General features: G+C 38.0%; 1 protein-coding gene across 1 annotated transcript in view; it reads left to right on the top strand.

Moving 5' to 3' along the window:
* Nucleotides 1-25,474, top strand: part of SATB2 (SATB homeobox 2) — a 180,964-nt gene that overhangs the window by 116,149 nt on the left and 39,341 nt on the right. Inside the window, 2 exon segments of the mRNA XM_021703069.1 lie at nt 8,705-8,917; nt 13,123-13,278. Of these exon segments, the coding sequence (XP_021558744.1) occupies nt 8,705-8,917; nt 13,123-13,278 (369 nt within the window).

Raw genomic sequence — 25,474 nt, 5'->3', positions numbered from 1 at the left:
TTTGAAGTTGCAAATTCAAAATAAGAATTGTACTTTGAGGGGTACCTGGGTGGCTCAGTCAGTTGAGCCTCTGCCTTCAGCTCAAGTCATGATCCCAGGGTCCTGGGATGGAGCCCCGTGTTGGGCTCCCAGCTCAGCAGGGAGTCTTCTTCTCCCTCTCCCTCTGCCCCCTCCGCGGCCCTCTCCCCGCTCATGCTCCTCTCTCTCTCTCTCTACTCTCTCTCAAATAAATAAATAAATAAATAAATAAAAATCTAAAAAAAAATTTTTAAAAAGAATTGTACTTTGATATTAGTTCTGTATTTATTCATTCATTCATTTAGCAAATATTTATTAAGCATTCAGAGACTATGGTAGGCATTATAATGGAGGCTAACATTTATTGAACACATGTATCAGGTACAGTTGTAAGCTCTAGGGAATCCTATGTGGGAAGTACAATTATATCAGTTTTACAGGTGAGGAAACTGTGCCATAGGGAGATTAATTTTTATCCAGTTGAAGCCTGGTTTTGAGCCCAGCAAATTTGACCTCAGAACTCACATTCACAACCACTTTAGTCTCAATTATTTCTGTTATCTTAGAGCAAGAAGATGAAAGACACAGTCCCTTCTTCAAGGAGGTACAAGGGGTAAACAGGCTTTCAAACCAGTAATCCCATTGTGGTATAGTAAGTACTGTGATGTGTTTCATGTACTATATGAGAAAAGATGCTTTTGACCTTGGACAAGGTGATTGAAGTTAATGTAGACATATTTCAGCAGGAAAAAAAAAATAATGTTTTTTAACTGTTTTAAGGACAAAGTCAACTCAAATGTTAACAGACTGCTTTACTTTTTATATCTGAATGCATTTGATACATTTGAGATATAAATATTCACTAAATGTATGTTTTTGGTTTGTTTTGTTTTGTTTTTGGAAAGTACTATTTTTGCCAATGTTTTGACAAAGTAGCCAAAGCTAGTAAATTTTTTTGGCAGTTTGCCAGCAGTTGTTTCACACAATACACATAGAAACTAGAAATAAGCAGGGCCCAGAACTTTGTGAATGCAACAGTCATGTGCCAGGTACTTGAGGTGTTAGTAGAAACCACGTATGTGCCCAGAGCTGAGAATACCACTGGTAAATGTTTCCAAAGGGAACCTGTTCAGTTTTCTATTTGCTTTTGCTTTTGGGGTACTAATGTGTTTAAAAAATTTTGACTTAGATTGTGCATAGCCCCCCATTCTGGTACCTAAGACTTTCAAAGGACAAGAAGGGAAGGAATAAGGAGGAAAAAATAAAACAAAACAAAACTGTTTATCTAGTTGCATTATCTTTGCATTGAGTAGGTAGGTAAAAATAATAAAGTTTCCAGAAATCTGTTTTTGGCTAAGTTCCTCCATTGTATGTGCTCAAGAGTGGCTTGGACAAGGGGATTGCAGTTAAGAGAGCCAGACAGTTTTGGTTTCATGAATGTTTTTGCTGTACCCATTCACTTTGTGTTGCATGCTTACTGCATTCTGATGTGTCAGGTGGCAAAGTGATGTTTTATTATGTACATTAGAAAGAAAGCTGTCTTTGAGGGAAGTGTTTCATTTGATAAATTGCAGATTTAGGGTCCGTGAAATATTTGTTCTAAAGTAGAGTCTGCACGGCCCAAAATTTCAGTTTCCATTACCTTCGTGTTTACAATAGGTTGGATGAAAAGCTCTTGAGTGTAATATGTGGTCCACCAGGGCCTGTTGCTGGCTGTTCAGAAAAATGAAAAAAAAAAATGCATTTGGTACATTCTTAGAGCCCTGTGTTCCCATATGTTCTCAACTAACCACTAAGTACAAAGTATACAGATTCGGCTCCCAAGGAATTTACTGTATGATGGGGAGAAGAGGTTTTATAGTAGCACAGTGTAAAAGATGGTAAGTGTCATAAATGCCAGATAGAACTAGTGCCATCTCAGTTCAAAGGAGGGAGAAAGTATTGCCAACTGCAGTATATATACACATATATATACATTTTAGTTCATTACATAATACATTTCTACAGCAACAACATTTGTCTGCAAATGTTACTTTTGTATATAGCATTTATATTTGCAGAGTACATTAATTCCCTTTAGATGCTCAATTCTATCCACCCCCATCCTAACAAAAATGCTACATGCATAGGCTGTCTTTCCTAATAAAGAAATATTGTAATAAAGAGAGGTTTTATTAAACTAATGCAATAACGACATTTTCTTTGAGGATTTAACACATCATTTTTAATAATAAAAATCAAATTGTCATTGTTGTGCCCTGTATACCTTTTATTCAAATCAGCCTAAGTACTCTGGCTTCATGGCTAAGCAGTACTCTGGGGGGTGAAGGGGGGTTGAGTATTTTTAGCGTTACACGAATGAATTTCAGCATTCAGGTTCATAGTGGGGTTGTAGATTATGAATATGGAACCCAGGGAAACCTGTTTATATTCGTGAGCAGAGGGGAAAATGCCTCTCAGGAGCGTCTAGAAGGAAATGAGATTGGAGATTAGGAAAGAACCAATTCTGTTAGGTCAGCATTCAGATGGTAGGATGTCAATACTTTCTACAGAGATGCAGCTGATTTCACAGTTTTGATAACTGTGCATTAACCACTAAGATATAAGAGCTCACTTTGTATGATTAGGCTAGGAATTTGGTATTACCTGATTTTCACAAAAGAATACCAGTTTTTGGCTCTCACATCAGCTGGAACCAGACATTTCAGAACTGTGTGAAAAGTAAGGCTAAACAAATAAGCATGCAAACATGAAAAGTGAAGACATGGAGAGTGAGACGTGAAGAGTATCTTTGGAGGGTACTAGGGTTTGTTTTTTTGTTTTTGTGGGGTTTTTTTTTTTTGTAATTCAAGGGAAGTATGTGTAATAGACAGATCATGCTCAGGGCAGGATGAGGGGTTGGCTGATATGAGTGACAAGGCCCCTTCTACCTTCCGCTCTCTATAATTTTAATCTATAAAATGGGGGGGCATATGTGTCTTTGAACCTTGCTGATTGGTTATGACATCATTTGTTTAAAGCAATATATAAATATGAACTAATTATATTTTCCGACTCACTACCACGTACTTAATACATATGTTTCACCTCATATATCCTTGAAGAGTTGTAAGCTGATTTCTGAATATCATCATTAAATAGCTTATATACTTTGTTAATACATCTGACAATAAATAATTAAAATACATTATTAGGGGATGGGGTTTATGTTCTTTAAAATCTTTGTTCAGATTGGAACTCAACACTTTCAGACTATTTGCTTATATGATAAATGAGTATTTTTTGGTTGAGTTACTTCAAAGGTATATATTACAATAAATATGTGAACATTGCATGTTACCCTTTATACCTCCCACTTCAACTGCCACAAACAGAAATGTAATTTACAGAAATGAAAACAGTCTCCAGCTAGCTTGAGGCTTTTTCCAAGAGGGAGCACTGGGGTTTGCTGGGCCAGTTTCCTCAGTACACACCTGGTGTATATCACTTTAAAAAATAAATTATGCCTCATTAAATTACAATTAAATGGAATCATGATCATTTGTTTTTCTGGAAGGAAGATGTTTTGCATATTGAAAGCCTAATTTGTTGCAGGTGACAAAAAGGCTGAACAGATTATCTAATATCACTTCATTTTGGGGGTAATGTTTGCTGGTTATTTTGTGTATACTCCAGTAGTTCAGAATTATATTAATGTGGACTGTAGTATTTTCACTTCAAAATGTCTTCTACCGCCCTATCAGTTTTTTGTACTTTTTTTTAAAGCTTTTAAAGAAAGAAACTTCTCTAGGCATTCTGGATCAGTCATGCTCTTTCTTTTTCTAATAATGTTTTAATACTTGCCTATCCCCCTTTGCCTAGTCCCTCACTTGCCTATCCTCCTTTGCCTAGTCTCATCATTATCTCTATATCCATGTACGATGTGTATTTCAAATCCCAGCCAAGTTAAGTCCCACTTCTTCCAAAATGTTTTCCCTGAGTCCTGTAGTTGGCAATACTTTTACCCTCTTGTGAACGGAGCCGGCACTCATTCTATCTAGAATTTATGACACTTGTCATCTTTTACATTGTGTTTCTATAAACCATCATATAGTGAACTCCTTGGCAGCTGAATCTGCATTTTCTTAATATTCTCATCCCTTTCTTAGCTTCATACCAAGTCATAAGAAATGAATTAATAGACTGACCTGTCATTTTTTTGGTAATTCTGTAGGCTCTATCTCCCACTGATTTATCTAGGGAACCCCCAAACTCAATGTACCTATTACCAAAAAGTCTGGGAGATGTGAAGAATGAGAGTCTGTTAAAATCTAGGCAGTAATGACCTCAGCTGTTGCTGTCAGTCCTGGGAAGGTCTGAGGGGCTCAGACTCAGTGTTCCTAAAACCTAGTACAGGTTCTGGTTCTCTTCTTGCTCCATTAAAGAATTAAGGGTCCATCATAAGCAATTTCTCACCTGTCTCAGACAAGGCCTCAAGGGCTAGTGCAGAAACTTAGAACTAAATTTTATAGAGCCAGTCATGGTAATGTTTCCTAAGCGTTTCTGAGTATCAGCATGTATTTTATACAGTAACAATTTGGGGCAAACTATATAAATTGTTGAAGAAATATGGAAATCATAATAACGTAAACAAGAAAGCTCATCAACAGAAATTGCAGATTCAGAAACTATGAGGTCATTTAGTTTGTCGCAAATAAATATTATTTAAAATACTAGAAATAATAAGTATATCAATTTTTCATTTTAAAAATTAGCCCTAATTCTTTGTTTTGTTTGTAGAGTGGAGGTAGCCTGATTAGCCACCAAGCTAGATGGCATTATATTATCTCTTGTGCTTTTAATTATTTTGTTTTTATTGAATTTTCTGCCAAAGTCATATATTCTTTGTGGGTACTAGAAATAATATAAAGCTTACAAAATCCATTAAAAGGCTAAGGAGAGGGGTGCTGGGTGGCTCAGTCGTTAAGCGTCTGCCTTCAGCTCAGGTCATGATCCCAGGGTCCTGGGATGAGCCCCGCATCGGGCTCCCTGCTCTGAGGGGAGCCTGCTTCTCCCTCTTCCACTCCTCCTGCTTGTGTTCCCTCTCTTGCTGTGTCTCTCTCTGTCAAATAAATAAAATGAAATCTTAAAAAAAAAAAAAAAAAGGCTAAGGGGAAGGTCAATTTGAGGTTCTTTTTGCTGGACTCCATTCTTTTTTCAGTGGCTTGTAACCCAAGAGCTATTGTGCAAGGTGTCTTTCTTCCCTGTGCAGATGTTCACTCTACTCCTTTTCAGTCAGCATGTTTCCTGGTCTTACATAACCTCAGCTAACACCATGCTGGGAATTGTTATAATCTTTCCCTTGAGAAGGCTCTGTTGCGTACAATGAGGAAAATTCTTAATGACCACTTTACTCAATATTTTCAATATGTTTTAATATGATTACTGATATGAAAGTTTAATAAGCAATATCCTGGTTAATTTATTAATTTCCCTCAATTTTCACATTCTCAATATTCATGACCTTTCTATTCATAAAAGTACATTTTTTTTTTCCAGCACCCAGGTGCCATGCCGCATTCTCTGTATCTTGGGCTGTGTAATGGGAATGTTCAAGTGATAGCTCCTGCCTGGCTGGTTGATAATTAAAATGCCAGACAACAATAAGAATAAAAAAAAAAAGAAGAAAAAAAATGCCAGACAACATAGTGGCAAGGGCTTTAGAAATATTTATGTGAGATAAATTATTAATTTATGTTCTATTCAAGACAGTTTCAATATGATAAACATTTACTTATCTTGATAATTAGATAAGGTGGTTTGTGGTGTAAATTATGCCATAGATTTTCTTATGATTTCCTCCCCCCCGCATGATGATTTTCAGCTAACTAAATAAATTCACTTTACATTCATGAGCCTGCGGAATTTGGACTATATTTTGTAAAATTCCAGCTTAAATAGTGAAGAGCACATAAATAACCAAAATGAAAAAGACTCAACAAAACAACTAAAACTCTTTTTGTGCTCACCAGTTAGCCACTTGTTGTTGAAAATGTCTGATGTAAAAAGAATCTGCTTTGGGACCATGGCTACACAGATGAGACTTTAAGTAAATAATTTAGAACAGTGTTTCCATTCTCTGGGGCAATACATGGAGGCAGCAGTGGCCACCTTGTTGGTTTGAGACTTTATCTTCAATTAGGCAAATGAAACAGAGGCAACAGTATATTCCACCAGCCCCCTCAAAATACAAACATTGTGTCTCATTCACTTCAGAAATGATGCTGATGAGCAGTCATTTACAAGGATGCTTTGTCTTGATTTTTCTTAGAGATGGATTCATTTCTCTCTAAGGTTGTCCAACATGTAAAAAATGTAGGGGAAGGAACTCCACAATTTCTGTGTGGGGAAAAAAATAAAGTGAACCAAGCCAAACAAGAAACAAGTAAAAGACCTCTGTGCTTCGGAATAATTTTTTTTATTGATTAGGAATGAACAAACTTGCTCTTTTGAATCTGGTCCATTAGAATAATAGTTTTTGTTATTTCACCATTTTGTATGTAAGAGCTTCACTATAATGGACTCCACTTGCAAAAATAATTTCACAGAAGAATACTTTTTACAAATTTTGCCTTTGAGATACTGTAAGTATAATTGTCATAACTAGCATAAGGAATATATCCATGCAGACACCCCTAAAATTCCTCCAAATTTGGTAGTCTGAGATTTATTAAAATGCTAAAGTTGCTTATGCTAGAGAGAGAAAGGGAAAGAAGGAGGAGGAGGGGACCAACTCATCCCATATGTGCAGAGTTCATTATTAAAGAAAGCTCAGAAAATATCAGTCTTAGTGTCTTATTGGTATTGATTTTAAATCCACTTCCCTCTTGCCTTTCTACATATTAATTTGGAGATTTTTATCTTAGGACAAATTCATTATTAATATTTCAAGTTGCTTAATGCAATTGGAAAGTAGGATAACTTAAGGCAGAACTGACTTTTAATACCAAAAAAGGAATTCATACCTAGATTGTATAACATTTTCTGGAAGGCAAATGTCTCTTGCTTCTAAAAGCATGATAAGAAATCTGGATTTTCTTACAATCATTTTACAGGATATAGTATTTTCACATATATGTCCTACCTTTTCCTTTCTTTGGGCATGCATGCCCACAGACACACGTTTGTTAACATTTCTTCTAGCTTCATTGTATGGCATATTTTATTCTTATTTGCAAAGACTTCTGTAATCAAAGCAACATGACACCCATGTTTCAGAACTATCATGTGGCATACTACTTGTAGATTGCTTATAAATTGTCTTACATGATATTTTGAGTGGTGATTACCTCCTTGGAGTGCTGATAGTCGAGTGATGCACATTCTTGTGACATTTGCTTCACTACATTATAATGCATTACTTATTTTTAAAAATTCCCTATCTTACCCTGAAGATTTCTGCCCAACCAGAGGTTGTATATTCTTCTTGCATCTAACACCTTTTTATATTTAAGCTGTATTTTACAAACCTGATAGTGTTTTCTTTGCATTAACATTCCCCTCAGTGGAAATGTCTTTGGCATCTACTTTTCACGATTTGGAGTTGCCCCATGTGTTCTAAAATACAGAGGTTAACATTTTAGCTCTTCCTGGAGGATAATGCTAGACTCTGGTCTCATACTGCCCTGAGAAGAGATGCCCTGAGTTGGAAGTGTAAAGTGATGCCTCTGTGTGATAATCTAACAAGAGTGCAGAATAGACATGGTTTAGCTTTTGCCCAAATTACTTCTGTGTTCCAGCCCTTTTCTTGAGTGCGTACTACTTTTCTCTAGACTCATCAACATTTTCCTTTTCTTTGTGAGTTCCCTGCCATCAGAACACATGAAAACACTAGCTTCCTATTTAAAGCTTTCTATATGGATGAGTCACATATTCAGAAATTATCTGAGCCTATACATGGCATTCCCTGATGTGTGCTCTGATCCTTCACCAGATGTGACAGTATTTCCATTGCTTTAATGGTGGGATTAGAGCTTCTTCCTCCGGGGGCAGAAGAAAGGTTTGGGTGCTCTCAGGTACATATATAAGGATACCGATTATGTATGTGGATTGGGAAGCTATCAGAGGGTTAACACAAGTTATGGCCATTTGCTTTGGTCTTTTTTTTTTTTTTGCCATGAGAAACATCTATATTGAAAACAGTGACCAGTCACACAGAAATTCAGCCAAACTTTTTTTTTTTTTAAGTCGATGTAAATCTCCCATGCTGTTTAAATGTCGGAACTAAATTTACCAAACTTGGCAGATTTGTAAAGCTGAGCAGGACTGCCAAGTGTTCCCAGTTTCAAGCAGAGAGAGTTCTAACAGTTCCTGAAATACTTGTAGGAGGCACCTGGTGGTAACTGCAGTTTCACAAGGCTTCCGAGCGCCTACCTTGCTAGCTGGCATCTCTGTATGCTGACGATTATTACAGTGATGATAAAGTGTCAGAATAGAACAGTCTAGAATAAGGCACAGCCCTGGAAGGCAAGCACATTCCCACAAAATCTTCCTGCTGGAGAACCCTCAGCAATTAGACTGAGGTTCTTGACATCACAGCCAGCTGGTTACACCAAACAAATAAAGGGGGAGGGGGGCAGATGTTGGAAACCACACACATACCTGCAGATATGACTTAGCCTGTTTTTTTTTTTTCCCATTTAATCAGGGATTGTTGTCTGAGATTTTGCGTAAGGAAGAAGACCCTCGGACAGCCTCTCAGTCTCTTTTAGTAAACTTGAGGGCCATGCAGAATTTCCTCAATCTGCCGGAAGTGGAGCGGGATCGCATATACCAGGACGAGAGAGAGCGGAGCATGAACCCCAATGTGAGCATGGTCTCATCAGCCTCTAGCAGTCCCAGCTCCTCCCGAACCCCTCAGGTGAGATATTTGCTCCACTGACTTTTCACTCTTGGCCTTGGAAACATCTTGCCTTCACTGAATGTGTGTTTCTCTCAAAAACTAAGAGACTTAATTCAAGGATTTCTTGCTTCACTGATCATGTTGGTCAGAGGATGTGAACCTCTGACCATGTAATAGTAGTTATCCTTTACTGTGTCATACGGTATTCCTGTCCCTTTAGAAAAGAACCATTCTTCCACACAGAAGGGGCAGGAGTGGGTGGATGGGTAGGCTCTAGAATGTTTGCACACAGCTGCTTAGTTATCTAAGATGGGGCCAGGGGATTTGAATTGAAGCTGAGTTTGCATAGCAAGGACACCGCTTTTCCTTAAACTGTATATTTATTTGGATACTGGGCAGGGAGGGGGGTTGGGAGGTGTTGGTTAGGGTTGGGGGCAGGGGACAAGTAGAGTAATCCAAACTCTTCTTTATGCAATCTGAAAAAAGACAAAATGTGGGAGAAATCTCTGTGTGGTGGAAGCATGTATGTGCAGTGGCTGGATCAGAATGTTTGGGAGATCATTCAGTGATCCCTTAGAACACAGTAGTAGTGGAAAGTAGGCCTTAATGATTTTCCTTCCTAGGGTCATCCTCCCTACAGAACTTGATGAATAAGCTTTCCTTCCCTCCTTTTTCCGCACTTTAAAAGCATTCTGATCTGGTCTTCCTGCAAATGCATACATACATCTAATAATGCTGTGTGCCTCAGAGATCCTGACTTTATAAAGGGGTCAAGGTCTCAAGTCAGCCAAGTGATCTTTCCGGTTCACATCTGAGCCCGTTCATTTATAGCCTACTTTCTATTTCCCCCAAACTCTTACTAGCCAATAGATTTATGATAAAGCCATCTCATTCACTGTTGCTAGGATGCCTGCAAGTTATATCTCAAAACAAATGTTTCACAGGTACACATTTGTACAAATCAGAAAAATGGGTAGTTTGAAACTAAAGTTTTTGTTTTTGTTTTTGTTTGCGTAGATACTATGATTTTGGTGTTATGAGTGTTTTCTAATAAGTTCCAAGGAACTGATTAAACATAGAAACAGAATTTTATTCTAGTAGAAATATTTGAGCTTTTTCAAGTACATCCATTTTTTTCACACATCATAACTATTTTTTGCTCTGCAATAGATTTTTAACTGAAGATCATTTTCTATCATGCAGTGCCAAATTGTGATACTTACATTTTAGTCTTTGGTGAATTATGGGTTTTAGTTACTGTTAAACCAAAAATAAGTCTCTTGATTGCATTGCTTACTTTGGATGAATGTAACCAAGCTTTTTTCTTTTTATTTATCTTTTTAAAATCTTGGGGCATACATACTGAGCTATTGAGTTGGACGAGTTGTTAATTTGCACTAATATTTACTTCTATTAAATTCACCAATAATTTTGCCACTTTTGAAGCCCAATAAATCATTATAGAGAGTCCAGCCATACTTTATGGCCATTTAACCAACTCAGAAAGTCACTTCTACTTGTTAGAAAATAACTTGGGTCTTGGTGGTTCATTTTCTGCTTCTTTGTAATATTTTTCTAGTGTGATTATTTCTTAGACACCTTTTCAAAGACCTGATAGTTTTCAGAGTCAAAGCAGTTTACCAGGGAAAACAGGGTCAGTATTTTGCTTTATTGAATAGCAGAAAAATCTCATCTAGAAAATTCCTATGTAGAAGTGCCCTTTACGGACAAGAATAACAGGGAAATTGATCATTTAATTTCACAGTTTTGAGATTTCTGAAAATAGATATAAAATCTTTTTGAGAGTATAGTCATATCACTGGCATTTGTACATTCTCTGGAACTTTCTTCTTTTTCTGTTAGTTAAACATTGAGAAAAGGAAGTTATTAAAGTCTTTTAAAACATTTTCTGATTACATTCTATTCAAACTTCTTTACATACATATCTCAGTAGTAAAGATCCTTAGTAAAGCTTTCGTTGTGAGAACAAATGTGAGAGGAGCATCCACTGATGAAGCTTTTAGTTGGAGTCAATATTCTAGAACACCCAGGCAGCCTACGTAGGTTGATGGAGAGCGTTTCCCAGACCCCATCAACACTTTATTATTGGTTTAAAACAAATGGAAGAAATCTAAAAATGTTAAATTAAACCTTCAGAGACCCTTCTCATAATCTTTGAGTGGGCCAGTATTTCTTGATGTACTCAACAACAACAAAACAATATAAAGATAAGAATGATCATTTATTGAGCACTTGCTGTGTATCAGGTACTGTGAGCATTTTGCATGAATTCAGTCCTCACCATTTTGTGTGGTTATTCCCATTTTACAGATGAGAAAACTGAGGTTTTGGTGGGTTAAATAACTGGTGTAAGGTTGCATGAGCTACGGTTTGAACTCTGCTTATTTTGATTGCAAGGCATGGGCTCCTAACCATATATTATAGTGCCTTGAGGGGTTCTGTTTTAGCCCTGAGGGTTCTAGAGAAGATTTGACCAGTCAAGTAAGATGAAATACTCAGTGAGGCTAATGAAGAAATTTCAGTTGAGAAAGGTGGGATTGATATGCTAAAATAAGCACTTAACAGGTAAAGCACTGTGGATTAACTAGAAATTTTGAGAAGATAAAGGACTTTCTTTAAAAAAAAAATGACAGAAAATTGGATTATTATGAGAAGACCCCAAACTAAAAGGCAAGAAGATGTTTGCATCTTCTTTAGCACCCAGCCTAAACTGGAGATTTTGGAGATAGGATAGTGCATTATCCTGAGCCAATGCTCTGGAGCCAAAAGCACTTTAATTCAGATCATGGTTCTGTCACTTGCTGCTGCATGTCCTTCCAGCAGGTTGAGTATCCTCTTTTCTTTTCAATTGTCTTCCTCAGTAAAATGAAAATAATAAAGTCCAACTTACCAGGTTCCTCAAAGAATTAAATGAAATAACAAAAGTAAAACACTTTCTGGAGTGCCTGGCAAATGAAAAGTACCACATACAATATAGTTATTATTATTCTGTGGTAATTAGAAAATAGTAGGGGGCAGGGAGAGAGGAGAATGCAAAAGTCAGTGAGCGCTCTCAAGAACGAAAGCCTGCAGAGAAACTTGGGATATTCATGCCGGCTTCAAGGTGCCATGGAGCATGATCCCACAGTGTCCAGGCTGCATGCTGTGTCTTTCTCCAGATCTGCAGGCTGCTTCCTCAGTGGGGGAATAGCTCAGGGCATCCGTAGAGGGAAAGTAATGATTTGGTGACAACTGCCTTGTTTTGGGATTCTAGGGCGAGTGGAGACCGAAAAATACCCAGTTTAGTTCAAATCAGCCAAGTGTGCCCAGGAACCAAAAATCAGGGGTGACTTTTCTTGCAGTCCTGCGGCCGGGCGTTCTGAGAAGGCTTCCCAGCCCCCTCTCATTACACACCAGAGTAAATGCTCCTGACAGTCTTTTGGATCATGGAGACACAAATGTTTTAGGGTTATCTTAACCCCAAGAAGTACAGACACCTTCTAGATTGTCCTTCATTTGTCTCTGAAGCTGATGGGAGATCATTCAATTAAAACGAGCACAGCAGAATACATAAAACCACAATATGAGTTTAAGGAAATGAAAATGGCACATCAAAGGCATTCTGAAGCCTAGTTTTATGAAATGAAATTTTGTTTCATTTCCACTGATTTCCTAGGTGAAATTAGGTGACTGTCTGGGTAGCATAATGATGATAATGATGAGAAACCATACGTACTCAAATGACATATGTAAAGCTTTAATAAAGAATGAGAGAGACTCGGGGGAGTGCATTAAATTGAGTAATAATTTATTATTTAGAGACCTCTACCCATTTACTCATTTTTTTTCTGGAAGAATTGGCTGTTCCTCCAAGGTGTGCCATTTTTAGAAAGAAAAAGGTAACTGCATGTGTGTTCTGCATGCTTGTTTTGCAGTTAGGTGATCGCTTATAGTTTGGTGCCCAGAGTAGCCATCCTACCTGTGAACTGTCTAGGATACTGTGAGGAAAACAACAGGGTTGACAGGACTCTGCATGTCCTATAGGAATGCACTGCAATTATTTCCAATCACAATTAACCTGATTAGAATAATGGACAGGAAGTGTCCCTTTGTAGCTAATGCAGTTTGGCATCAGCTGACTGAAATCCTTTAGTAATTTCTGCACAGATGGCTGGGCTGAATGCAGCACTTTTTAAATTATTATTTTCATGGTCTCTTGGTAGGCCAAAACCTCGACACCGACAACAGACCTCCCCATTAAGGTGGACGGCGCCAACGTCAACATCACAGCTGCCATTTATGACGAGATCCAACAGGAGATGAAAAGGGCCAAGGTGTCTCAAGCCCTGTTTGCCAAAGTGGCTGCAAATAAAAGTCAGGTGAGTGGTTTTTTAAAAGAGCGAAAGCGAGGACTGGAATTAGACCATTCTCCTCCTCCCACCAATAAAAATACATCTGTTCCTATAATAATAATAATAACAATAATAATCCCTAGGGAACCTGTCATGTTCTGCCTTTTGCTCTACGGTTTGCTTTTATTCCCACTGGAGTTCAAAATAGAGACTAGGTTAAAACCCATATTTTTTCTTTTAAAGATTTTTTTTTTTCTAAAAAGCATCAGCCTTGAATGCTTTCTCTCATAATTCTAAGCATTGCTATGTATCCCTTTTCTTTCTTTCTTTCTCTTTTTTCTTTTTTTTTTTTTTGATATTTGAGCAAAACTTAGCATGTACAAAACAGCATCTTCCTGAGACCCAGTTGGAATCTTGTCTCATCCCCTCTCGTATTCCCACCAGGGGAACTGCTGACTTTGTTATAATAACCTCTTTTCTCCAGCCCCAGAGACACCTTGCCATGTCAGGTGTTTCTTTTATGTGTAGAATACAGTTGTTTTTTCCAGGAGAAAACACATGTTGCGGGGGGTCCCCAGAACGAGTGCTAAAATTTATAACAGAAAAACATAGAAGCTTATCCAGTACAATTTCTCAGTGCCGGGATTGTGGGGAATGGAATGCTCCAGGGAAAAGGGTAAGCAGATGCTTAGGTTTTTTATTTCTGAAAGCAGCATAGTTGATGGGATCCACTATCCGTCTCATTCGTTTAAAGGGATAACTACTACCCTCTCCTAAAATGGGTTAGGTTGAGGTGCTTACTTATTTATCCCTAGGATGAATAATGATCCAGTGCATGGTGGAGGAAACAAAAGTTAGCTAAAGCATTATTTTGAGAGTCCTTTGATTCTGAGCTTGATTTCCTCTGTGGCCTTGCATGACAAATGTTTTCATCCCACATATGTAAATGGTAAAATGGTCCAGCATCTCCTTAACAGATCTTCTGTTGTGTGCTGAAAAGAAAGGGAGTTACTGAATATTGTATTTCTATTAAGCAGGAAGGTTTTCAATGAAAATTAAATTATCATCTTTAAAATGATAGATAGCTAAATATTGTATTTAGACTAATTATATTGTTTTGGGATTAGCCTTTTTTACCTATAGTTTTGCAGTAACCTGACTTAAGTTATTTTTCAGATGTTGATAAAGAGAAAGGAGTAGAATATCAAGGAATTTTGAAGAGAATTGAAATACTCATTTTCCTTTTTAATTTCAATGTAGTAATTTTTCCAGGTTATTCTTAGTCTTCGCTCATCAATGAAATCATTGAAATACAGTTTGCTAAGATACGATGTCCAACCGTAGTATGAAATACATGAAAAGAAAACACCATAGAGCCTTCTTAAACTGTTAAATGCATAAAATCCCATGTACCACATGGCAAAATATAATGAGAGTTGGAGCTGTTAAACGAATAAAGCTGTTAAATGCATAATGCCACTTGGCAAAACTACTGTGCATTTAATGGTTTTCCACTGTGTAATAAAGGACATATGTGGTAAATGTGCAGTGAGTATAAAAGCTACACAATTGATTTTGCAAACCTACCCCTTAGTTGTGACTTGACGTAAATATCAAAGTTTCACTCAGTTCTTCTTTCATAAGCAGCTTTGAAGAAAAACTGAAGCCCATAGTCTGAAAGCTTGATTCAAACTGCCTGTAATCTTTCTGTTGACTTGGCACTATGGCTTTTGGAAATGGTGATGCCTCCAGCCTCCCAAAATAATTCAGGTGGCTGATTGAAAGCTGTATCTGCCAGTTGGCATAAGCTTGGCTCACCAAATTTTTGATCCCCCCTGAAGAACTCAGTAACCCTGATTTTGTGGAATCTGGAGGAAAATGTAGTTCTGGGAATTAATATGTTGAAGGGTGAGATTGAGCCTCTGTGGGGATAAGGTGCTTTAAGGTTTTACCTTTTTTCATTGGGACAGTGACCTCATTCTCATTTATGAATGGGGAGCCTTACTGTAGATAGATAGCTGACTAGATTGGCAAATCAGGTGTTAAGATTTTTAAAAATGGTACCCCCCAGCAAAGTGCACTTACCTGATAGTTTCAAAGGCAACTTAACATATTTACTCCCTTTTGTACATACCAGCATTTACTTCATAAAGAGCATATTTCGTGAAATTAATTGTACAATTTGGTACCTTGCATATATATTTGGCGTGTATCCATAAGGTGTGTTTCTGTGTGTGTGTGTGTGTGTTTCTGTGTGTGACTAATAGTGGAACTTTGGCCAAAGTACTTAGCCTCTCCAAGCTGCAGTGGGAAGTGGCTGCACCCTCTTTATTGGATTGTGAGGACGGAGAATACAAAGATATTCTCTTCCTCTCCTGCATTTCCTTTCTTCCCTCTCTCTGTTTCTTTGGAGGAATCAGAAGTTCTTGGGAGTGAGCAAAACAGCAAGGGCTGTCTCTTCTCTTAGAGGTGAAATTAGAAGAACCTTTAATTAGAAACTCTTGTGATCGGGAGTAGGTTTGGAACCTTGAAGGCCCAGTTCAAATATGCATAGCAACCCCTTTCCTTCCATTTTACATTTCTTTAAAAATAGAAACAAGCCCTCCATTAAACCTCATCCACTCTTTGGTGTGAATTCCTGTCATCAACTATTAAGAATAATACCTATAACTGTGTTAGGCAAGCTTTGAATGAGAGTTAGAGGAAAAAAAGAAAGGAAAATTTTAGAGAGATTATGGTGGTGGGCCAAGATGGTGCCTGAGGGCTCTAAGTGTTTAGGGACACAATGGGAGGAGGGCTTCAGAAAAGGGGTTGCAAGGGTGACAACCTTGTGCAGTTTTGTCTGTGGTCTCATCGGTGACAATATATTACTAGAGTGTGTGTGTGTGTGTTTTCTTAATGTGTGGGTTACATCAGGATGCCTTTGTAGGCTTCTTTGTCCAGCTCAGCTCTAGCTCCTTTGTTATGCATGGCCGGTCTATCATCCACTTCCTCTGAATGTCTCCTGTTTGCCCTTGCCTTTCTCTCCCACAAAGAGAAGGAGCCAAAGAAGGGAAAGCGGAAGAAAACAGTAAGAGGAAAAGGTATGCTTGTGCATATAGGTTTATTTCACCTTTAACTTTTCCTTCATTTCAATTTAGGATCTGTATGTGTGTGTGTGTATGTGTATGTGTGTGAATTCTGAGGATAATCTTTTTTTTTCTTTCTTCAGAATATTCAGATTGTTGATGGTCTTCATGGGAGAGTATACACTCTAGTGGGTGATTGTTTTTTTTGTGAAATAGGAGACCTTAGTAGGAGGGGTCCTTAGTAGAAGGCATAATTTAAAGTCATACCGGACATTTTCTGATCACTGCAGTGTGACCCTTACATGCAAAGGGCTACCAGGGAACGAACGCCCCCGAATGCAGTCTGAGTGGCTGCAGGAGCTCCTTGTCATCTCCCTGTTGCTCTTACACTCTGTGCGGTGGCTCTCCCCATTCCTCCCCAACTGCAGCTTATCGCACATGATCTGGGAAGTGGAAAGATGAGGAGAGGAGATGCAGTGGCCCGCTGCAGCCCTCCAGGGCTGGCCGAGTGCTTTGTGACGGCGTCTTCAGCACATTTCTTTCCCTTGACACCTACTGCTCCCTTCCCCAGAAATGAATTCACTGTTTCTCCATATACTGACCTCTTCTCCTTTTTATAGTCTGCAGTACTTCAGCTCATAGAATGCTGACGGTGATCTAAAGTTGGTGTTCGGTTTTTGTTTTGGGTTTTTGTGTGTGTGTGCTTTGCAAGGAGAGTAAATCTTTATTATTTGTGTACCCAAAGACCCAACGCTACATATGTAACTGCCTTTTCCTACTCTGTTTGGGTGAGAATAGAGTAGGTAGAAAGACTGGAAGGGGCTTATTTCAATTTCTGTTTTCCCTTGTCCCCATTAAAAAAAAATAAAAGCCAACAAACGAACAAAAACTTTAAAAGGGCACTGGGTTTGCTTCCCTCTTTTTTTTGGTGGAGGTGAAGGGGCTTGCTTTCTGCAGGAGGAAAGTAGAGGAAGGCTGGCACACTGCAAAGAGGAGAGATCAGTAACCTGGTTGTGAAATCTCAGATGCTGCTGATGACAGGGCCAGCCCCAGAGGAAGTCATCTGGGAACAAACAGGAACCCTGGCTGGGGGGGGTGTTGCCTCTCTGGTGAGCATGTCCTTATCCCCACCAAGATTTAAAGACCCTGGAGTTCCCCTCCCTGCCACACACACTTTCCCAGTCCCAGCTAGCACTGGGATCAGGGATAGGAGAGTCCTTATTCTTTCTGCACAAAGAAGTTAGAGAGGGAGTCATCATCATGATCCCCCTGCAGCTGGGGAAGATGAGTCTCTGGCCTCCAGTACACAGTTCTGAAATCCTTTTCCCCATAGAAGCTGTGTTCTCCGTGGTGATTGGGTTTCAGTATGTTCTGTGAACATCAGTATGTTCTATGAACATCAAGTACATTAGGATTAAGTAGATTTTGTGTACTGACCTTTATTCCTTCCTTATCACTTAAACATTTCTATCCAAAAAAAAAAAAAAAGTGTTCCATGTTCCTACTGACTTAATAAATTGTATTCCTAAGTAGAAGGCTACTTACACTTTAGATGTAGATTACAAACTCAAATTTTATGAACTTTCTTCCCTATCATAAAATCTCTCCTTATAGTGGTCTAATTTGCTTAACCAGCTGAATGATTTAAAATATGCAGCTTTTCATGGCAGGTCCTTTTAAAATAACGCAAAAATAAAGGAAAGACACACAACTTTATGTAAAGAAAAATAAGGGATATATTATTTGGTTTGTTCCTTTTATTGCTCTTTGCTGTTGGAGTTTTTATCACATTCAGTATAGGCGCTAACGTGTCCTTCATTTGGTCAGGGGTTACCACATTAATCTTTGCTTTTGTGTCCTTTAAAATGTCCCAGGCACAATTTAGTTGTACATATTTCTTTTTTAAAGGAATAACCTCTATTTTGTGATTACTTAAATAATAGCACCCTCATTTTTGAAAATGTAGAAAATGAAGAAAAGTATAAAGGTACAGACATGAATCACCTGTAATTCTATAGTGCAGACATAGTTACTATTCACATTTTAGAATCCTTCTAATGTGTAGTGTGTGAATGGATGTGCACATGCATGTTTGTGTCCTAATCAAGATCATACTGTGCAACACATCATTATGTGACAAGTTAAAACTGCAATTCTTTTTTTTAAGGCCAACTTTTCATGTAGGAGAGTAAATTTACAAAGTATAAAATATTACTATTACCTTTTATCTCATTACTAGTTTCTTAGTCTTTAGAAAATACTGCACAAAGATCAAGGTTTTGCCACTTTGCTCAGAAAGATGTTTGACATTTCTCTTATTAGGTTCCCTTAATGGAAATGGCTTTATTAGAGCTGGGATAGCTCAGGCTACTGGAAGGAGATGTTTGGCTGCCGCATCTCTCTGGTATAAAAAGTGACAGGAGGTAATAACCATACGATACCCTATGTAAAATGAGTCAGTGGTCTTAGTCTCACTCCTAATGATCTCGCTTTTGCTATCTCATATTTAGCACGTAAGGCAGGTTAAAATGAGGCGGCACGCAGCCTAGCCTGAGTTGCTGCCCCTTCGTGCTGGGCAGGTTTCTTTGTAATGTAACCATATTGACAGCCCATCAAGGAGCAGTTTCTACTTTTGTCAGTTGGGGCATGTTTACTACAATTTCAGGGCTATCCACCAAATTCAAATGAAAAAAATTAATGTATTTACACTACAATTACCATTTGAAAAAAGTTATTATGCCAAGTAGTGAAGAAATTAGATTTCTCAGCATCCCCAAATGCTAAACTGAAGTAGGCAGTCAACACAATGATGTTTAAGCATCAAACTGAGCCCTTCATCCTCTGCCTTTTTTTCTCAGCATAGTCTCTAATGATTACATTCTGTGAGAGATTATCAGCAGAAATTCCCTCAAGATCTCAGTTTTTATATCAACCTGATAGTGAGAAATTGGGTTCTTTTTACTATCCCTATAATTAATTATGTTAATGTTTCATGCCCTAAAATGACTTTTAAGGGAACCCTTAATTAGATATCCGTGAAGATTACTCACGGAGTTCATATGCAGTTCTTAAAATGTCAGATACCTTTACCCATCACTCATGTTTCTGTACGGCTTTTAAGCACATCTTTATCTACTGCAGAAATAGCAGTAGAAATAGTTACTTTGCCAGGTCATGACACAGCACCTTTGGAAACTTGCATGTGAAGCAAATCAGGTTGACATATTAAAACTACTTCTCCAAACTCTCCCAGCCCTCTTACAAAGAGCACATTGTGTTATAACAGGGTTCTCAACAGCTGGAGAATGTTGGTACCTATGAAGAGTTCCTACCACTTTGCTGTAGAAACTGTTGAATCATGTTCCTTTCACAGGGCCAAGACCAGGGTGAGGCAAGCTGGTGCAGATTTTAAGGAGGCACACACTTTCAGAGCCACACTCCTGAAATTTTGCACATTAGTTGTTTGCTTGCCTTACTCTGGTCTCAGCTCTGATCTTTAAAAAAAAAAAGTCTCATTCACAGTTTTCTGCTGTGTCTGTTTTTTTTTCCCCATGCACTTACAAGTTCTTGAGGCAGTTTGCAAAATATATAGTATTACATCACAGGTATGCAGAATTTGGACCTGAAGTCAGGACCTGGAAATATTTGGTTGTTTTCTGCTTCATGGTTCAGCCTAGCACATTTTGCTGCTAATACCTTTCTAGTATTTAAGTGGAGAAATACAAGATTCGAGATTCATTCATCTTTTTGGCAAATACGGATGGCTTTCTCAGGTGCATCTTCCCATGTATGCATGTATGTATCTGTGTACATACTTGTATAAAATCATACCAAATTTCCACATTATTCTATAGCTATGTTTATCCCTTATACCTTTAGTAAGGAGGGCAACCAGATTTTATGAAATCCACTCTTATCTTGAGCCCTCCATAACAGAAGTTAAGGAGCTGTTCTGAAATAAAATTTTCATTACTGTCAATTACAGATTCAATCTTTACAAACACATCCATAGAAATGTGAGGGACATGCCCAGAGACAGCTGAAAATTGGTCCCCTTGAAAATAGTTTAGAACTTAGTGTATAGTTTTGAAATATACAAAAAGAAGCTGATCATTTTTACTTACCACATTCAAGGTATAAAATAATTAACCTTGAACTGTAACCAGATGCTCAGCACAAACCCTTTTCAGGGTTAGATGACCTCCCCGTCAGGGAGTCACCGAAGCCCTTGACAAGTCTCCCTTGCAGTTAGCCTTTTATCCATTTCAGTGTTCTTGATTAGGTTATCTTGAATCATTAGGGGGTTTATTTATTTTAATAGACACTTATTGGATTCATGAAAAGAGAATTTGGTGACTAAGAAACAAGAGCTGAATATTATCTGGCTCATTTCACACTTCAGAAGAGTCTCAACCAGCTGAAGAGAAATCCTTCACAGTTACAAAAGTTTGTTTGGGGACTTTATGTGCTTCCATTTAGAAAGCGACTGTCTGTGGTTAATAATATGAATTTTTTTTTGAGGCACTCAGAAAACATTTCCTTGTGGTTGCATATGCTGACATTTTCTGTATTGAGGATGTGGGTGAGTAAATGGCCTTTTACATTTCTGTGCAAGAAGCTTTGAGTCATTCTCCTGAAGAACTGTTCATTTGCTGACTTATTCATTCATTGGAGTTCCTAGAGGGGCCAAGGGGGTGGAGGGTACTTACTATTTGTAGATTGAATTCACTTATCAGCTCTGTGTTAGGCACATTGAGCAGCACAGTACTACAACATGACTGTGACAAGGCCTTGCCTTCAAGGCAAGTACAAATTACTTAAAAGGAACGGTTATTTATTCCGTCTATCTCTTTGTAGATCAGACTAGGCTGTAAACTTGTGTTTGTTGCTAAGCAAATCCTGGTTTGTATTTATTCTGAAATATTAGAAAAACTAGGACATTTGTCACCAACATAAACCTTAATTTTTTTTAAGGGAAAAAAAACCGGGAGAAGTTGGAGTCATTACCAGTGTCCTGGGGTAGGAAAACAAGTAACTTAGTACACACTGACATTTCAGTACCACGGACAGGAACCCTTGTCTTCCCATTTGCTTCCCCTCCCCCTATCACTTAAGGGTAAGGTTTGGAGTTTATGGGATTCAAAGCCATTTCTTTTGGGGTCCAAACTCAAATACTGGTTGTATTATTGTTTTGTGAAAGACCTCCTTGGTTATTTGGACATTCTCAGCCTTTGGTATGTAGTTTGGAGAATGTCGCTCAGTTATTGTCTACTTGAAAATTTTAAACCTTTAACATTTTCTAGAACTGAAATAATGGGATATTACCCTTCCTGATTCATTTTTAATCCGGGAAAGCTGTAAAAAATTCTCGTATGAATAACAACAACAACAAACACACAGAGAAAAGAAAAGGGTTAAAATGATGAGAACAGATGTTTTTTTTTAAATGATTGATATAGCTTGGTGTTTACAAAATGTGTCATTTTTTTGTTAGAATGAAAACTCCTATCGGGTGAAGCATATGAAGTATGTACTCTACTATTACCAGGCCACTGTGGGTCCTGATTTTGCTGTGAAAGAAAAAAAAGATCTAGGCTAGGATAAGTGGTGTTCTTGACTTTATCATAGTCTTTTCCCTAAGGACTTCTTGTTAGGAAGGAATGAGGGAGAAAGGAAGGGAAAGCAGAACAAAGAAAAAAGAAAGTTAATTCTTTGTCGTGTCATTTAGAAGCCTTCTATAGCTCCCATGGCCCGTAGGATTAAGATGAAATTTCTTTGCATATTATTCTTTAAAATCTGACACCACCTCTGTTTCTAGACTGCGTTAGCCCCACAAAGTTGCTTTACATTTCTGGGATGTGATAATTTTCTAAATCTCTGCATTTGTTGATAATGTTATCTCTGCTTGGAATGTGCTTCTGATCACTTCCCTTCCCCATCTGGTGAAATCCATCTTTACCTTTAAGATCCACTTTATATGTCATTAGATCCACTTTATATGTCATTCTCTATGATGGTATTCTTCCTGAGTTTCATAGTCAGAATACTTCCTTGCTGATGATCTCAACTAACCTTGCTGTAAAAATAATCAAGACAAATGACATACGTAACATACCAGCACATTGCATGGCATGTAGTAGATGGGTGCTCAATACAAGATTACAGACTAATTAATGTTCTGAGAGACCTGTCACTGTTTGAGTTTATATATTACATACAATGCATGAATATATAATGTAAATTGGATCACCCCGTTTTCTTTTATCATATTCATGTATTAGAGATGGGAAAACAAACCTCAGAACATTGACAGGGTTCCTTCTTAGAAGCAGGGCCCCTCTCCAACTATAACATTCCAGTAGGCTAATTTCTATGCACTCAGATAATTTCAGTTCAATCTAATGAGTGTGTATTAAGCATCTTTGATGTGAAAGGAACCACAATGCTGTGAAAATGCTAAAATGAGTAAGAAACCAAGCCTTCCCCTCCACCCTCATCAAGAAGCTGACCGTTCTGATGGGGATGCACACATGCCCACTTGGAATAATAATCATCATCAAACTGTAGAAGAGTATAAGCGAAATGCTTTGGAGTCATACCGGAGTGAGCAAACAGTTCTTACAGGTCAGGTGAGACCATGTCAGCTGAGCTTTGGAATATAGCTTCTCACAGGGGGATAGAAGGTTGAGTATGAGACCTTCCAGCCAAGGGAGTAACATGAGCAGTATTAGTTGTGCTCAAATACTTTTAATTCACTTGGCTTCGGTTCTCCCATACTAAAACAGTTAAACTGACCGTATGAATATTCAACCAACCTTTGGGTAAAACTAAAGAGAAATCACAGATGGGTAGGTATATACCCCACATTTCATGCCTGGAGATGGAGATACCAGCCATAGTCAGAGTCTGTGAGTAATTCACAATGGCTGGAGCACAAAGTCAATAGAGGAACCGATGGCAGACAAGACCATGAAAGAAAAACAGGAGCAAATTGTGGTTCTTATTGTTGCCTTTTGTAATGCTTTTGAATTGGGAACGAAGGGGTATCTCATTTAGGTAAATCTTTAATAAAACTATCAACTCACTAAAAGATCAACTGTGGGATTATCATTGACCTTTTAAAAAGAAATAATGGCACATTTCTTCAAATCATAAATAGTCCTAATACATTTGCAACATGATTTGTTTTGTAAATTTAGATTGACATGCAACTTTTCAAGAACACATGGATTGTGTGAGTGTCGCCTCACCTGCATAGTTGGAAAGGGTGGTCAGAGTTGTTTTTTTGACTGAAGGAAACATATTTGTTTAGGAGGCTGATTAGATGGCTAAAATGAGATGTTTATAGATACTATTTACTTACGCACTGAATGCTTAAGGACTCTTTTAACCGTCGATTGCAAGGATGCAACTTTAAATTTATATTCCTTCTCTGGGTTCAGATTTTTGAAGGCAAAAGAGTTTTAATCCTAAATTCCTTGGCATCATTACACTTAGACTCCATGTATACTTTGCTATGTAAGTTTAGGTGTTCTTTGTACTTTTTAACATTTTTTATTTTTAACAAATTTCAGACTCACAGAAATGTTGCAAAATTGTACAGTGTCCATATATCCCTCACCTAACTTCCTCTAATGTTAGCACCCTACATCACCATAGTGCAGTTATCAAAACCAGGAAATTAACATTGTTTTAATGCTCTTAACTAAACTAAAAAGTTTATTCTAATTTCAGTTTTTCCACTAATGAGCATTTTCTTTGCCAGGATCCCATCCAGAGACTGCACTGCATTTAGTTACTATTTCTCTTTAGTTTTCTGTAGTCTGTGACCATTCTTAGGTCTTTCCTTTTTCTTCCTTTTTTCTTTTCTTCTTCTTCTTCTTTTCTTTTTAATGACAATTTGAAGAATACTGATGTTATTTTGCTGAACATCTCTCAATTTGGGTTTGTCATGATTCAACTGACATTGTGCATTTTTGGCAAGACTACTGCAGATACTGGGTTGTGTTCTTTGCAGTGCCTCATACCACAGGCTTCATGATGTGCATATGTTATCACTGGTGATGTTGCCCTTAATCACTTGGTCAAGGTAGTTTCTTCTTTGTACTTTAACCCTGATGGCTAATTATTATCTGCTATTTCTGACAGATAACAAGATAACAGATCATGGAATGTAGAGTTGGAAAGGGAAGTTAGAGACCATCTTTTGTAAACTCCTCCTTTTACAGTTATATCCCAGAAGCTGTAAGAAAGAGGGGAGCCACTTGCCCAAAGGTAACCCAGTCACTTAATGTCAGGGCTCCAACTTGAATACTCTGAGCTTCCTAGCTGTAATTCACTTAGCCTCAGTTTTACCATACTAGAAGGGCTAAACTGACTATATAAATATTCAGCTAACCTTTGGTCGAAACTTATAGCCAGCCTAAAAGAGAAATCACAGAGAGGTATGCACCCCACAGTTCATGGTGCCTGCTCACAGAGCTGACCAAGGCTGGAAATCAGATAAACTTCTGTATCAGCATTTCTGAAACGAAAATAATTCTCCTGGAATTCTCCACGTAACACACAGGGAACAACAACAAAAAACCTACTTGAAATTTTTAACAGAAAAAGGAGATTTGTTTATTAATAATTCATGAGTTCCCATTGAACATGCACGACAGAAACAGCGCTATTCAATAGAGAATACTGTCATCTGTCACTGTTTTATTTGACATTTACACTTTTTTTTCCTGATACTGCAAAACTTTCTTGGACGGCATGCAAAAATTATATAAATGAAAAAAATCCCAGTGTGGGGACTCTTTATCTCTTCTGTGGTGGGTTCGCTCACAGTTACATACGTGTGTGTTCATGCAGCAGCATGGCACTTTCTCACACCTTCATTAGCCACCAAACAAGCTAATAAGAGACCCCACTGAGAAAACAGAGATAAGCATCCCACATGGGCTGGTGGAAGGATCATGTGAACAAAAAGATGGAGGGTGAGGCGGGAAGTGGGGTGGAAGAATAGATTTCCGGAAGGTAAGCATTCAGATACGCGAAACGAGCCGTGAATCAGAGCAAAAGGAATGTAAATTATGGCCACCATGAAGAAAACGGACAAACATACATCTCCATTTCCGATGCAAAATAAATGTTTAGAAATGGCATCA

The sequence above is a fragment of the Neomonachus schauinslandi genome, chromosome 3 (genome assembly GCF_002201575.2).
Source record: "Neomonachus schauinslandi chromosome 3, ASM220157v2, whole genome shotgun sequence".
Classification (NCBI taxonomy): domain Eukaryota; kingdom Metazoa; phylum Chordata; class Mammalia; order Carnivora; family Phocidae; genus Neomonachus; species Neomonachus schauinslandi.
The sequence above is the reverse complement of the archived record's forward strand: the minus strand, read 5'-3'. Positions and strand labels throughout refer to the sequence as shown.